This window comes from Canis lupus, chromosome 18 (assembly GCF_003254725.2).
Source record: "Canis lupus dingo isolate Sandy chromosome 18, ASM325472v2, whole genome shotgun sequence".
Classification (NCBI taxonomy): domain Eukaryota; kingdom Metazoa; phylum Chordata; class Mammalia; order Carnivora; family Canidae; genus Canis; species Canis lupus.
In genome coordinates this window covers 19,741,578-19,758,407 of record NC_064260.1, presented here as the reverse complement: position 1 = coordinate 19,758,407, position 16,830 = coordinate 19,741,578, and the positions used below count along the sequence as shown (strand labels likewise).

General features: G+C 36.6%; 1 protein-coding gene across 1 annotated transcript in view; it reads right to left on the bottom strand.

Moving 5' to 3' along the window:
• Positions 1-594: 594 nt before the first annotated feature.
• The window catches only part of GNAI1 (G protein subunit alpha i1), an 80,496-nt gene continuing 64,260 nt past the window's right edge, over positions 595-16,830 (bottom strand). The window contains exons 5-8 of the mRNA XM_025449357.3: positions 15,440-15,568; positions 10,126-10,255; positions 8,800-8,953; positions 595-2,664 (exon numbers count right to left, since the gene is read on the bottom strand). Coding sequence (XP_025305142.1) covers positions 2,474-2,664; positions 8,800-8,953; positions 10,126-10,255; positions 15,440-15,568 — 604 coding nt within the window. The 3' untranslated portion in view covers positions 595-2,473. The remainder of the gene's footprint in view (positions 2,665-8,799; positions 8,954-10,125; positions 10,256-15,439; positions 15,569-16,830) is intronic.

The following is a 16,830-nucleotide window of genomic DNA, read 5'->3' as shown; positions in this document are numbered from 1 at the left end:
TGATTTTATTGACCCATCAGAGTCACTGCAGGTCAATGCAGAGAAGATAACACAACTGCAGTTCTATATTAGAATAACTGGCCTGGATTAGAGAAAGGGGAAATGGGAGGTGAATTTAATTAATGCGCCATTTCCTGTGGAAATTAAGCAAAAACCTGCATTCAGTAGGTGGTAGTAGGAATGGGAAGAAAAAAAAAATTAAGGCACCAAAAAAGTAGAATTGGGAGCGGAACGGTGGCGGAGAGGAGGGTTAAAAAGAGTTCTAAGTGGCTCAAAAGCTTCCCACTGAGAGACTGAATAAATGATGATACTGACTAGCTATACAAGGAGGGGAGAACTAGTTTAATAGGAGAACAATGATGAATACGGTTTGGGGCATATGGACTTGAAGCAGGCCGTACATTCTTAACAGGGAACATCAAGCAGGCAGTCCTAAATGTGGCACCACAGCTCATGAGGAAGACTGGAGGCAGAAAAATCTACTCAAGCTTCTGGAGTAGATGAAATTGCAAAAGGATAGCAAAGACAGAGAACAAATGGACATTCTAGATAGATAATTAAATCCTAATGCAAAACATGTATTTACTCAACAGGTTTGTAAAATTTTAAAAATTTAAATTTATTAGGATTTTTTAGTAACACAATTACACAGAATAAAGTTCAGGAATTCACCAATGATGGTCACCAAGATGTGCTTCTTTGTGGCTTTTTGAACAGTATTTCTCATGATTCAAATTTATTCATAGTATAGGTGAATTTCATACATAGCTTCACAATATGGATGTTACAGGTCTCCCATCGGTGAAATTAATGAAAACATATCTTTCATGGAAGGCACATAAAGAAACTAAACTAACACATTTAAGAAACTGTGATAACTTGGAGTTTCTTTACAAAGAAGAAAAATGAATCCCCAAAATAGAACAGGTGAAAATGTAGTCCGTGGTTACCCACACACACATACACATTACTTCAAGAAGTATACTGCAACAAAATGACAGCACATTAAGTCAACTTAGAAATTACTTATCCACCAAGCTTACTGAAGGACTTCTCAAGATGAGGAGAAAAAACAGGAGGGTAGGGAATGCTGTTCATGTGGTTGAAACGAGGTCACAGAGACACATTGTGAATAATCAAAAGAAATGACTATCAAAATTCAATATCGAGCTAACACGTAAGACTTATTTCAGGACACATACAATCACTGACTTTACTTAACACTACTACTCAGTTTCTAAGTGTAATTGCCCATTTCATTCTCAGAAATAACAGCACAATTTAAAAAGATACTAACTCAAGCAAGTGGAGGAAATTTGAATAGTCTAAGGGAAAAAGAATTTTACTATAGTGTGATAATTAAATTTGAGACTAGTTACATATATGAATTTAAAGCTTGCATTATATCAGCAGCAGAATATTCAAAGATCTTTCTTGTTATCTTCCAAATAAGGAACTATCATGTATGCTAGGTACAAGGGATTTCCCAAAGGAAATACACAAATGAATGTCTCAAAATTCATTATGCTGACATATTTTTTACCCACAAAATGCTCTCAATAATCCACCTAAGCTTAGTTATAAATAAAAATGTAGTTATTTAAAGTGTATAAAAATTAATCTGGCATCGCCTTTAAGGAAATGCATGAATACCATTCAAATATTAAAATTCAAAGTGAAAACAAACCAACTGAATAAAAATTAAGTGTTTATATTAAGTCGAAGAGTATATCCTCAAAAATCTGAAATTTTAGTTTTTCAAACCCAATTCAATGTAGAATCAAATCAGCATGCACTCTTTGAAGAAAAATTAAAATGCATACAGTGTTTACATAACTGATCCAAAGGCAGGTATAGTCATCCTCTTAAGAACATTTCAATAAAACACGTTAAATTTAAAGAACAAATCATGTTATTAAAATAGTCTGTGCAAGGTTTGTACAAATATTTTTAGGATAAGTATACATAGAATCAAGATAAAGACTGCAATGTTTCCTAATATTAATTACTGTACTTAAAAATTTACAGGACATGAACATAAATAAAGCTATTTAAAACTGGCAAACACAGTAATAGTCTGTCATTCAGTACAAAGTACTTAATATTTCTGTTATTACCAAAGCCATCGCGCTTAGAATCTTAAGTTGCCACTCTTAAAGCCTAAAAGTAATGTGGAAAACTAAAGTCATAAATACATGTATACATACATTTGCATATTTACACTTACGCAGAAATCATCAATACACTAGAGCCGAGCGTTAACATTGCCCTTAGGTTCACACCGTAGGACCACCTTTCACGTTTAAGAAAGGTCCTTCTCTTGCTTTCCATTAAAAAAAACACAACTTTCGTCAGGTCCCAGATGCATTTGCCATATACTACATTCTGTGTTGCTGCAAGACTCTAGTTTAGAGAGATCCACATATAAGCACTCATTTGGTTTGAAAATACATTTTCCCATTAACTGCAAAACTTAAAAGAGACCACAATCTTTTAGATTATTTTTTATGATGACATCTGTTACAGCATCAAAAACAAACTGCACATTCTTAGTATCTGTAGCACATGTGAAGTGGGTGTATATTTCCTTTGTGTCCTTTCTCTTATTGAGGTCTTCGAACTGACACTGAATATATGCAGCTGCCTCTTCATATGTGTTTGAGCCTGGGATGGGAAAAGGCAAGACAGAAGGCGAAAAGTTAAAATGAGTACATGGCTAATAAGCAAAATGGACCTGGAAATACTGAAGTCCATTTCATACATACAAAATATGTGGGGTATTTTGTTATTTTCTGTTCTGGAATGAGAAAAATGATTTCTTCTAAATGAAAAACACCCGACGTTAATGACCTTTTCATGACTCTAAGCCTTAAAAAAACAAACAAACATGCTCCCCAGGGTATTTTTCCCTGCCTGATCTAAATGTCAGATCTCCTCATTTTCTTCTCCTTTATATTCTCCATCCCAACACCGAGCCAACTCCCTTCTCTGATGGTGGCACGCCATTTCATTTCTAGCCTAGTGGCTGACCAAGAAATGCTGGCTGACTGAATGCCCATCTGTACTTTTTATTCTTCTCTATACATATTAATTAGCATTTCTTTTTTTTTTTTCATTTTTCTTTATTCAGAAACTGTACACAGGCCTACAATGTGGTTTATGGCCATGCGGTTGAAGACTTCTAAGTACAGACACTCCAGAAGTGGTCTGTATCTAAAGATAATCACAATGCACGCTCTGTGGGGCAGCAATACAGTGCCTCAGCTTGCCCTTAACAGAACTATACACACGTATGCACCAAAAGACATACAAAGACTGTTCATAGCGGAGGTAACCTCCATGTTAGGAAACCACCCCAAAGTTCATTAATTGCAGACTGGCAAATAAAGTTTGGTGTGTCCGTACAATGAGCTGCCATACAGTACTGAGAAATGAGAATGAAGTACTGTTGGATGTACAACCACATGAATGAGTTCTAGAAACATACTGTGGAACCAATGAAGCCAGACACAAAAAGAGCACAGAACTGTATGATTCAACTGATGTTTGGGAAGAGAAGGTGGAAAACAAAATCTATGAAGACAAAAGTCATTACTCGGTGTGTAGGGGGATGGTGGTGGTGGTGATTGCTTAAGACTGGGAGAGGTAGGTTGGGGTTTCAGGGGACGTGGAAATACTCAGTGCCTTGATCTGAGTGGCAAATATATCTGTATTTTCACTTCTTAAAATTCAATTTAGGCTAAGTGCACACATATGTATTTTATATATGTACATACATAACATCTCAAAAACTGTTCCATTTGGAAAACTATCGTTAAATCTTTTGTGGGGACACTAAAAAATTATTTGCTTGGCTTTCAAGGTCCTCTGTTACCCAGCCTGATTGGTAAAGCTATTCTCTATTCCCACTGGTGGCTCACCCCATGTCAGACAGGACCTTAGGCACCAACTCCCACCTGTGATACTCCAGTGCATTTCACCAGTTGTTTCCGTATCTTGGCTATAGTAAATAACGCAAAAAAATATGGGGGTGTACATATCTTTTTAAGTGTTTTCATTCTTTTTGGAAAAATTCCCCAAAGTGGAATTGCTGGATATTTCTACTTTTATTTTTTGGTTGGACTCTCTATACTGTTTACCATAGTGGCTGCACTAATTTGTATTCTCACCAGCAGTGCAAGAGGGTTTCCTTTTCTCTACATCCTCACCACACTTGTTGTTTTGATAATACCTATTCTCAACAGATAAGGGTGCTAGCTCACTGTGGTTTTGATTTGCATTTCCCTGATGATTAGTGGTTTTGAGTACCTCTTTGTGGTCCTGGTGGCCACTTCTAGGTCTTCTTTGGGAAAGTATCAATTCAGATCTTCTGCCCATTTTTTAGTGGACTGTGTTTTTTTTGCTATTGAGTTGGTGTTCTTCATATAATTTTTCAATATTAATCCCTTATCAGATACATAATTTCCAAATATCTTCTCCCATTCCATATGTTCCCTTTTCATTTTGTTGGTTTCCTTTGCTGTGCAAAAACTTTACAGCTTGATGTGATCCTACTTGTGTATTTTTGCTTTTGTTGTCTTTAATTTTGATGTCAGATCCAAAAAATCATCACCAAGACCAATGTCAAGGAGCTACTGCTTCTTTTCTTCTAGGAGTTCTATGATTTGGAGTCTTGATTTTTTTTTTTAAGATTTATTTATTAGAGAGAGAGAGAAAGAGAAAGTAAGCATGAGCAGAGGGGAGGAGGAGAAGCAGTGGAGTCTTAAGTTCATGTTGTGTATGGTAAAATATAGTGGTCCAGTTTACCCAACATGATTTATTGAAGAGACTGTCTTTTCTGCATTGTATGTTCTTGGCTTATATGTTCTAAATTTTATCATATATGTCTGGGTTTTTTTTTTCTGGGCTGTTTCCCAGATATATGCATCTATTTTTATGCCAATTCCATACTGTTTTGATTACTATAGCTTTGTAATACAGTTGAAAATCAGGGTACATGCTGTCTTCAGCTCTGTTCTTTCTCAGGACTGCTTTGGTTATCTGGGTTCTTTTGTGGTTCCACACAAATTTTAGGGTTATTTATACTATTTCTGTGAAAAAATGCCATTGGAATTTCGATAGGGATTGCACTGTATCTGTAGATTGTGCTCTAGGTAGTGTGGGCATTTTAACAATATTTTTCTAATCCATGAACATGGAACATCTTACCATTTATTTATATCGTCTTCTATTTGTTTCACTAATGTCTTGTAGTTTTCAGTGTAAAGATCTTTCTCCCTTTAAATTTATTCCTAGCTATTTTTTCTTTCTAATGCAATTGTAAATGGTATTTTCTTCATTTCTTTCTGATACTTCATTACTAGTGTATGGAAATGCACAGTATTTCTGCATATATACTGTGTATCCTGTTATGTGACTGAACTGATTAGTTTAATAGTAGTTTGGAAGAGTGTGTGTATATGCACACATACATGTATACATATATGTGTCATCTGTGAAGAGACAGTATTGCTTCTTCCTTTTCAATCTGGATGCATTTTATTTCTTTAATTGCTTAAGTGCTCTGGCTAGGATTTGTAATACTATGTTGAATAAAAGTGCAAGACAGGGATTCCTTGTTTTGTTTCTGATCTTAGTGGAAAAGCTTGCAGCTTTTCACTGTTGAAGTATGATGTTAAAGTATGAGCTTATAATGTATGGTCTTTGTATGTTGAGGTATATTCCCTCTGTACCCACTTCGCTGAGTTTTTATCAATCATTACTTACGGTTGAATTATGTCAAGGATTTTTCTGTGTTTGAGAAAATCAAGATTTTTATCTTTAGTTTTGTTAAGGTCGTAGAGCATGTTGATTTGCAAATGTTAAGCTACTCTTATGTCCCTGCAACAAACCCCACTACATCATGGTGTACGGTCCTTCTAACAGACTGCTGGATTCTGTTTGCTAGGATTTTGTTGAGGATTTCTGCATTTACATTTATCAGGGAGTACTGCCTACAATTTTCTTAAGTCATCTTTGTCTGATTTTGGTATCAGGGTAGTGCTGTCCTCATAAAATGAGTTTGGAAGTGTTCCCTCCTATATACATATAATTTTTACAAGAGTTTTAGAAGGACTGGTATTAATTTTTCTGTAGACGTTGGCAGAATTCATCAGTAGAGCCATCTGGTCATGGACTTATTTATTGGGAGGTTTTGATTACAAAGTAATTGGTTTGCTCAGATTTTCTATTTCTTCATGTTCCAGTCTTGTTAGGTTGTATGTTTCTAAGAATTTTTCTACTTTTTCTAGGTTGTCTAAATAACCTAGTTTGCTAGGAGATCACCACATACTTAACAAATCAAAATTTAGTATTATCAAATCACAAAAGAGTGGTGCTCTGAAATTCTTAAGCAATAAACTGTGTCCTATTTACAGAAATTAATGCAACTTGTCAATTAAAAATATGTTTTGGGGAAACAGCTTGCACTTAGTGGATAGCTCAACCTGCTGTATATATTATGCATAGCTAGACTGCTAAGTGCCAAGAGCTACAAGATACACGAATAGATTCATGAGCACATTTCTTAATCTGATTTTAATTCTTAAGAATGGCAAAGATGTGGTGGGAGGGTGATAGATTTTTTTCTACATACACTAGAACTGTCAAGTTATCAAGGCAGGTATAGGTGATGACCTAGTTCACGAATGGAGACCTGAAAGCGGGGGTGGTGATATAATTGAAAGGAAGATAGAGGAGAGTTGAGAAAACAAACAACACGAGTTCAGTTTGAGTTTCAGGTGCTAAAAAAACAGACATGTTCAACAAGCAGTTGGAAATGCGAGCCTAAAGCTCTATAGAGAAATGAGTCGACCATGGAATTTAACATGGTGAGAATAAACAGGACTATGAAAGGAGAGTGCGCGAAAAGATCACAGGTTGCAGATGGAATGTGCTGAAATGCCAACATATGGATATTTAAGTGAAAGAGAAGGAAATAGGAGCAGGCAGTGGTAGAGAGAAACCAAGTGACTAGTTTAGAGGCTATAGAGGCTGCTTCTATACAGAGTCAACAGTCAGGAATTAAAAGGGAAGGTTGCAGCAAGAAGCAAGGGAATCAAAACGTAGGATGCGCAATGAGGACTTGACATTATAATCCTAACACTGGGCATGTGAAAAAATTATGTAATACTCTCTGTGTTCAAAGACTGTGATATCACAGATTCTTACTAACTTGACAACATAAGAAATACTCTTTGCTGCTCTGAAATCCCTATAGGCATATGATATTTATGGATTCATTTGGGAACTCTGATAATATTAGCACAAATTGGTTACTTCATAATAGAAAATGACAAAAAAACTGAAAGATGAGGCACCTTGATTCTGGCTAGCTTCAAACTTGGACACAGGACTGCAAATAATTTTATACCTTAAAAGCACTAAAATGTTTCTGGACAAGGTGACAGGAAACTATGACTTTCAGAGAGAAAACAAAAGTTAACAAGCAACTATGTCAAATTATTTTGAAATGAAGTATAACCTTGGAGGCCACAGAAAGACCTGGAATACTTAACAGTGTGATTAACTTATCAAAGAACCTTCCCCTTTGGTTCTAATGAGGATCTAATTCTGGTGGTCTGGTTGTTAATGGTCCAGGTGCAGAAGTGCCCCAGACGTGGGTCTGGACCTGGACTGTCACTAAAGCCTGAGCGCTCCCACCTGCCTAAGCAGGATGAAAGAGGACTGGCCTCCCAGGGGGGTTTTATCAGTGCCTTTGGAAAAAGGTGGTAAATACATAATACAAGACTCAAATTTTGTTCATAATGAAATGAGTTCTTGAGAATTTTTTTTTTAAAGGATGGAGTGAGGGTAACTTGTATCATTAGCTAAATGAACCAAACTCTTCAGAATATTTAGGTTTAGAGATCCTATAAACCAGTGGTAGTTAAATTCTTTGAGGCACAGAGTTCTCCTCATTAAAATAAAATCTTACTCAGAAACCCAATATGCAAAACAGATTAAAAACGAACTCACTCTGCTTTAATAAGAGAGATGCTGCCTGTGTGCATGTCTGGTGGAGGAGAGAGGTGTCTCCCTTCCCGAAACCCACTTTTCAACAGCAGCCCAGGAGGTTCCAAGGAACTCAACTAGGACCAAGTTTTAGCTCAGCTTCTGATTTTACAAATGGGGTACTGAAACCCAGGTAAATTAACTGCCTTGTTGAAGATCAAAGAGCTAATCATGGAAAGGCCAGGACTGTACCTCAGGTCTCCTTTTGAAGTGTGAACCATTTCCCAGAGCTGGGAAATTACAGTACCATTAACAGTCTCATTACCAGTGCTGCAAGTTCTTGTGAACTTTTGCCTGACTCCCCTGAAAATGACTCATGGATTCCTTCTTCATTTATCCCTCTATAATCACCATTCACACTCCTTTGTAGTAACATGTTGCCCTACTTTATGAGTACATTTATCTTTTTGAGATTAGACTGTGAGCACAGACATGTCTTACTGTGCATCACACCTACCTGATATGAGATCTGGTCACTGGATGAACAAATCAGTGTTTTAAATTTACGAAGACCTAAGATTCGTCACAGAAAATTATCTAGCACCTTTTCTATAGGCCTATGTTTATTTTCAATAATCTTAGCTATATCTCAAGGAAATATTTGTCCTTCAGTGTGTTTAATAATTTCCCATAAAAGTAAGAGTCATTAAGGCAAAAGATTCAAAAATCTGTTACTGAAATCTTGTGTTAGGGGGACTTTCACTATAAATACATAACCTGACAAGTTATCCACAGAGAGTAAAATACCTGCATATTCAGGATAGCAAATAGTGAGAGGGCTCTTTTTGATTTTTTCCTCGAAGAGATCCTTCTTGTTTAGAAAAAGTATAATAGATGTATCTGTAAACCATTTGTTGTTACAAATGCTGTCAAACAACTTCATGCTTTCATGCATTCGATTCTGTAACAGAAAATAACATAATCCGTTTGTCTCAATGGCAAGGATTTTGAGGACTATTACTTTTAAAAAAGTGTTAGAACAGAATAGAGCTTAGTCTGCTGAAAAGTAAGATACCAAGCAACACATTCCTGCCATTTAGGAACAAGTACACTTGATTACAGGTGAGGTGAATGTATACACCAATCATCACTTTTTGCATTCAACCAGTACTTGTGGAGCGCCCACTGTGTGTCACTGTGCCCAGAAACACCCTGCTGCAGGACCCTGAAACCTACAGATGCCAAGTGCGAACATCTGAAGAGAGACCTCACTGTTACAGAGTGAATCAAAGTTTCCATTAAAAGACAAGGAGGGAAAAATAAATAAATAAATAAAAGACAAGGAGGGTTTTTAAAGATTAATGTATTAAACTGAACAAGCTGAAACACGATTAGCCCAACGTTCTAAATATAATGATGTATCAGGGAAGGAAACCTCCAATGCTGTTTCCTGCCCTTCTAGTATCTGTGGTTTCTAAAAGGACACCGATGAATTTTATAGCATCGAAAGGAGAAAAATGAACGAATGATGGTACAGAGTACCTGCTGCACTGTAACTGTATGTACTTGACTTTAAAAATACAAAAAGTGACATTTCGAACTTTTCCCCCCCATCTGAACTAAAGTTAACTTAAAATGACAGAGTTCTGGGGCATGTGGGTGGCTCAGTGGTTGGGCGTCTGCCTTTGGCTCAGGTCATGATCCCGGGGTCCTGGGATCGAGTTCCATATCGGGCTCTCTGCAGGGAGCCTGCTTCTCCCTCTATGTCTCTGTGTCTCTCTCATCAATCAATAAATAAAATCTTAAAAAGAAAAAACGAGCCTTAGATTATTGTGAGAACTAACTTTCAGTTACTATGTAGATACTAGACATAGGAAGTGCACAGGTAAGTACATAGGGTTGAAGTGAGATTAACTCTGTCTTTTCTTATTTTAGGGGTTCATCTGTGCTTCTTGAGTGAGTATACTTCTCTTATTATATAAACAGAAGAGCTAGAGGGAAAAAAAAAGCCAGCTGAACTTTCAAATAATTCACGCATTAGCAAGAATTACTCAATTTTTCTCAGAAAAATTCTTGGCAACATCTCCAGCCCTTTATATTTCATGCTTATTCTTTAACAGTGGTTCTACTTGCCATTTCTTCATCTTCAGCTAGAACCAGGTCATAGTCACTCAGGGCCACACAGAAGATGATGGCGGTCACCCCTTCGAAGCAATGAATCCATTTCTTCCGCTCTGATCTCTGTCCTCCCACATCAAACATTCTGTCAGAAAAACAGTGAGTTTGACATCGCATTAAATGTTCAAAAGCTCTGAGGGGTTCTATAATATCATCCCCCCCCCCCCGAAAAGACTCCAAATTTCAGGGGGATGTCGGATGGAAAGGGGAACATTATGGGAGGAAAATGATGTCACAAATTGGTGTTGGCAAAGGGGAAAAAAGTCTGGTTTTCAAATTTTTGATTGAAAACAAAGCCCAAAATACCCTCAAAAAACAACACATTCATTAACATATGAGAACACTTAGATCAGAACATTAAAGCAGATACAAATGAGTGGACTGGACTATGAGTAAACACTAAGAAGTCACAGGAAGCAGCCAGGCAATGCAGAGATAATAGAGTATATTCAATTTGCCAAAGTCACAGAACATTACAGTCAGAGTACATGGTCCCCTCTGCCCCACTTTAAAATGTTGCCCTTTCTCCCAGAGGCCGCAGGTAGGACTTTTACATAGAGAAGAAACCTTATTCCAGGTAAGGAAAAGCTGAGCAAGCAAGTGATATTTACATGGGGCAAACAGGTTACCTAAATTAAAAAAGTAAAACCATATTAAAGGAACAAAAGAGATGAAACAGGACATAAATGTGTTGCCCTACTGAACAGGTTCAAAATTTAGAGTGAAAATACTCAATTTTTCTACAATATATGACAACAGACCACTGTAGCTTAGTGCAGGGTAGGAAGACAAACCATGTGAAAACAATGGTCTTTCCTCATCTTTTCCTTATAAGACTTTTTTTATTACGTTAAGCAAAAGTTGAAATTCACATGGATGTTATGCAACCTAGAAATAGCCAATTATATAATGGAAACACTATGCAAACTGGTACATTTTAAGAGGCTCCATTTATCTAGATGTCGCACTAATTAAAACAGTCCCTATTTAATTCTCAGGCAAAAAGAATTTCCCTGCAGAGTAGTATTGGCCTATAAACCAAATCTGAGTACCTCAACTGATATTGTTACTTTTATCATCATTCAAGTGCCCTTCATTCTTTTGGGTTAGAGAACTGTTTATTAAGTGTGCTATATCACAAAATGATTCTACCACACAATAAATTAAAACGGGTAAGACCTAAAAAAAGAGAGCTGACGGTAAAGATCAAATAAGGAAAATAGAAAAGAAATTAAATGGTTACCATCTGTTAAACTGCCAAGGAAAACAGTTTGAAGATAACCTTATCCAAAAGACTTTATTTTGGGTAACTTCTTTGATCCAATGGCACGAATATCCTGACCACTCAATATAAAGTAACAACCAAACCCATCTCACCCCCTCCCACAATTTCCTCCTGTGATGGTGGGTTTTAGGTGTCAATTTGGCTAAGCAGTTATTTAGTCCAACACTGACGTAGGTGCCGCTGTGAAGGGATATCACTGCTGTGGTTGACAACTATAATCAGTTGTCTTTCAGTAAAGAAGATTATCCCTGATAATGTGGGGAGACTTCCTCCAGTCAGCTGGAAGCCTTAAGAACAAAAACAGGTCTTCCTAGAAGGAAAAGAAATTCTACCCTAGGATGGCAACATCAGTTCCTGTCTGAGCCCTAGGAGCTTGCGCTGGCCAGCCCTCTGGTCACGTGAGTCAATTCCTTGAAATGGACCAGCCTGACTGATATAAATTTTAGGACCCACAGTGGGGAGCTGCTGTGACAAGTGGCTGTAGAACGAACTGGGTAAGAAGCAGAGGCTGGAAGGATCCTGAATCACTCAACAGAGAAGTCCAGACTACTCTGAAAAGATGGTTGGTTAGAAATACAACACAGAAGGTAGCAATTTTGGAGATCTCGGGAGTGCAAAGGATGGTGGGGTCCTTTCCTACCTTAGAGGATACGTGAATGTTAAAGATGTTTTTGAGGAGTTCTCAGAAGGAATGTGAGAAACACATTCTTGGACACTGGAGAAAAGGTAATCCTTGGTGTAGAGTCACAAAACCTCTGCTAGAAGGCTCTAGTACTGGATGTTAGGAGATGAACTTGAAGAGTAGTTGAGGAAATTTCCTAGCAAAGTGTGCAGAGTATGGTTTTGTTTCTCCTTGTTGCTATCGTAAAAAATATGAGGAAAGAGAGAGAAGCAGAGGAAAACCAGGGAAGAAGGCCATGTGACCAAGGCCAAGGAACGCAGAGCATTTCCAACCAGTACCAGAAGCAAGAGAAGATTCTTCTGTAAAGCTTCTAGAAGGAACACAGTCCTGCTGACATGTGGATTTCAAACTTGGAGGCTCCAGAACTATGAAAGGATAAATTTATGTTGCTTTATACCACCTCACTTGTGGAAACTTGCGACAGCTACCCTAGGAATGAATATATCCCTCTTGCTTTTATTTCTCACTCTAGCAATTTATTACCTCCTGATAATTATAATATTTACTTCATCTTGCCTCCTCCTGTCCCAACAATGTAAAGACAAGACTTTGTCATACTTCATAAATATTTGTTGAGTGAATGAACTACGTCTACAGAATATTTTAAAATGCCTTCAAATGATAATAGACAAACCTTATTTCCTTGTTCAAGATCTAGGTCTTCCAGTTATGCTGTGGGATGTTACGTGTAAGGGAGCTTTACCTTGATAATCCAGTATTTTAACTACAGAAGAAATCTCAGCTTATTTTAACAATGAACGAGGGTCATTCATAGATTTGTCATAAACAAAGAACCTTCCATCTAAACAAGTACTTCTCAAACATTAGTGTAGATCAGAATCACCAGGTGGGCAAAATTGATGCTGCTGATCTGGGGACCATACTTTGGGAATCACTGGTCTTAACTCATTAAGCCAAGGAGCAAAAATGACTAAAATCTGATGTTACAAATAACTGTGCATAAGGCAGTATTCCTTTTTCACACATTAGAATTATCTTAAAATTCCGATTTTTTTAAAATTAACCAAAAACAGAACAAAATAATATGTTCTCCTTCAGATGAACAGATGAGAGTTTTTTTTCTAGCATCAAAGAGGGAATGAATTTGAGTTTTCTTAGGTTTCTTTTTTTTTTTTTTTTTTTTCGGGGAGGGGACGGAAAAGGTATACAGGGATATTGAAGATTCTGAGATGTTCTGATATTCTCAGACTGTCCTATGAGACCAAGACCGACTGGTACGAAGCCAGATGACCCTACAGGCATATCCACCCTATACATATAACGTACTCCAAAACCCATTTCACATTTATACGACTATAGAAAAGGAAGAGAAATCTATCTTACAATTTTATAAGAGAAGGGATGCTATAATTCCCTATTTGGCAAAAAGTAAAGTGGTTGATTCCTTAAAGCAAAATGATCCACGCAGACACTTTCCACAAACGCCTAGTCAGAGAGGTGAGAATATGTATTCTTAAATTACAATGCCTTATTGCCTCCTCTTGAATTTAATTCTGATCATACAAAATACTAAGCGAAACCGAAATTTTACATCAGCTGTTAAAATGAAAGAACGAATTACAATACAAAACACGAAAACGAGAAACACAGGAACTCCTGCAGAATCATTCTAAGTCTCCTTCTGCCCTCGTTCTCCCCAGCTCCGTGCATTTTCTCCTCAGACTGTATTTGTTAAAGCCATTAGCTGAACATAACAATATAAGCTTGCTTTTAAAATAGGGTGTTTAAAAAAAGAGTAAACAAAAAGCAAAAAAAAAAAAAAAATCAGAATCTAAGTAAAAACAAACAAAAAAACCCCCAAAACTTTGAAGCCTCATTCTGACAGTGAAGTTTCCTTAAAATTATAACTTTAAGATAAATGTAATAATAATAGTTCCCACATCAGACCTATCAGACTATTTAAATATTAATGTTTTACTATTCCCCACTTTGGTCATTTAATATCCTAGAAGTACTGAACAGATTAAAAGAAAGTAAATGATTTTGGTAAGAGCTACTGCCAGCCAAAGAATGTCCACTGCCAGCTTACAAACTGGCGAAAACAGAAAGGAATTAAAAGGAGATGAAAAAGTTGATCATGTATTTAAGTACAAAGTTACATGGTCAGATAAACTATGAATTGTAATTCTGTTTTTTAAAAAAAGCAGGCAATGTTTTTTTGGGGGGAGGGTGGAGGGAAGCTGCTATGGAAAATTAAAATTCAATTTTGGTTTTCTGGAAAATCAATTACAGGAACCACTGATAAATTAGTGGGATAAATTAGTGACTAATGATAATAAACATATTTAAAATACTTATAGAAGAGGGGCATCTGGGGGGCTCAGTCAGGTCAGCCTCTGACTTGATTTCAGCTTGGGTCGTGATCTCAGGGTTGGGAGATCAAGACCGATGCCAGGCTCCATCCTGGGCATTGAGCCTACTTAAGACTCTCTCCCCCTCCTCCTTTCCCATGTCCTCAGGTGCACGCACGCATGCTCTTGCTCTGTCTCTCTCTCTCCTAAAAAATAAGATACTTATAGAAGGAATCAGAAGTACATTTGCATCAGTATAGTTGCATATATGTAACTGTACTTCCCACGACTTGTAACAGTGACCTTCAAGAATATTTTCATCTTTGACTAGGAAACTTTAGGTGCTTTCAGAAATTCTGCTTCATTAAAACTGTTTCAGAGCATTAGGGCTATCTGAAGCACAGTCCAATAACTTTTTTCATACTTTAAAAAAGAGGAACATAGGTCTGAAAATTAATGTTTCACTAAACTTCCCTGAGTCTCATTCATTATGAAATGAGTGTATTGGACAAAACAAGTTCTGAGATCCCTTGCATTTCTACAGGCTACAATTCAGTACTTCTCTGCTCAAACTTCATTAAGTTAGTATTTAGCATACTCTAAATGACATTTTTCATCATGAAAAAGTGCAAACATTTGAATGAATAAAAACTTTTAAAAGGTACCCTTCATTTTTACCATTTCCATAAATAAGCATATGTACAATCAGTAAAATTCTAAGAATACATGTTAACACTTTCTCCAAATATGCAATATCAGAGCAATATTTTCTATTTAGAAATAAAAGCTAAAAATTATTTTTATTTAAATCACTTTGAAAATATAAACAAGAGATTTGCATGTTCATTTTTTCTTAAATAAAAATTAAATATTCCTAAGAATGTTTCCTGTCCTTCTTCATCCAAAATATTGTCTGTCTAATCACCTTTCTTTACTGAACAAGGTATTTTATACCTAAATTTGTAAATGATATGCTTTAAAGCTACTTACTTAAAATGGAGATCTTTGAAAGTAAAATGGGTTTCGACAATTCCTGTTGTTTTCACTCTGGTTCTGAGAACATCCTGCTGAGTTGGGATATAATTTGGTTGTGCTATTCTGTCCAAGTCATTCAAATAGCTGAAGAAATAAATAAAATAATAGTTAATATAGCCCTTAAAGATCATCTACATCAAGAAGTAAAACATTTTGATGCATGCAATATCATAAATCAATGGAAATTTTTATATTTCTGTGTAATGATGTAAAAATACAACCAATTTAAGTTTATATGTTATACAATTCCCACTGAAATGAAAATGTATACTTCTCCAGCCACAAAGCCCTTTTAACATTTTCTAAGTACTGTGTACTTTGTTTCCTAAGGACACGAATTAGTAATTCTCCTTGTTAGAAACAAAACAGAATAATTTCTTAAAAACCACACACAACCAATTGTACACTAGGAGTCAGCTTCTTAAAAGTCTTTATTACACTTTTTTTAAGTAGCATGTATTTCTTTTCTGGACATTACTCTTGTTGAGGAGTTACAAAGACTGAAGTTTTTGAGAAAGTAATGAGTAGATCTCCAGCCAAAGGCTAAATTCAATACTATTCTTTTTCAGCCAGCTTTAAGTTACAAATAGGAAAACACTACGCACGCTCTTTTACTCTGCATTTTACTGGTTCTCTAAATAAATATTCATATTTGGGGATCCCTAGGTGGCTCAGCGGTTTAGTGCCTGCATTTGGCCCAGGGCGCAATCCTGGAGTCCCGGGATCGAGTCCCACGTCAGGCTCCCTGCATGGAGCCTGCTTCTCCCTCCTGCTGTGTCTCTGCTCTCTATGTCTATCATAAATAAATAAATATTTAAAAAAATATATTCATATTTTACTTCTCACTGGTTTTAGCCACCCACCCGTTCAATACTCTTTGCCAACAATGTCAAATATGTTATGCTACTAAAATGCAGTGGTGTCATACCATGCGATTATTTTTGTAAATTATTCTGTGTCATTTTATATAGTAAATAATGTTATAGAAAGTCCAGGTATGAAGAGAGTAATGTGAACCTGAGTGGTGAAAGAAGCCTTCATGGGTGGGGAGGGTTGTAAACAGAAATCTGAATGATGAGGGATGTGAACAGAAAAAAAGAATGCAATCCAGATCAGGAGAGTAGTCAAACAGTATGAGGAGGCAGGAATTGTCAGATCTTGCTTCTCACAAAGTAAGGCCCCCAGGAAGTTGTGCATAAACTCAAATGAGAAGTCTGGAATTGATTCTAAATGGGAAGCTTCCCAACAGTGTTTTCTGATACTAGAGTGCAGTGGTCAAAGATAATTTAGAAGATTCACATCTGTGTTTATTACAGAGGCACCAACTACTACAACTTTAATGGACG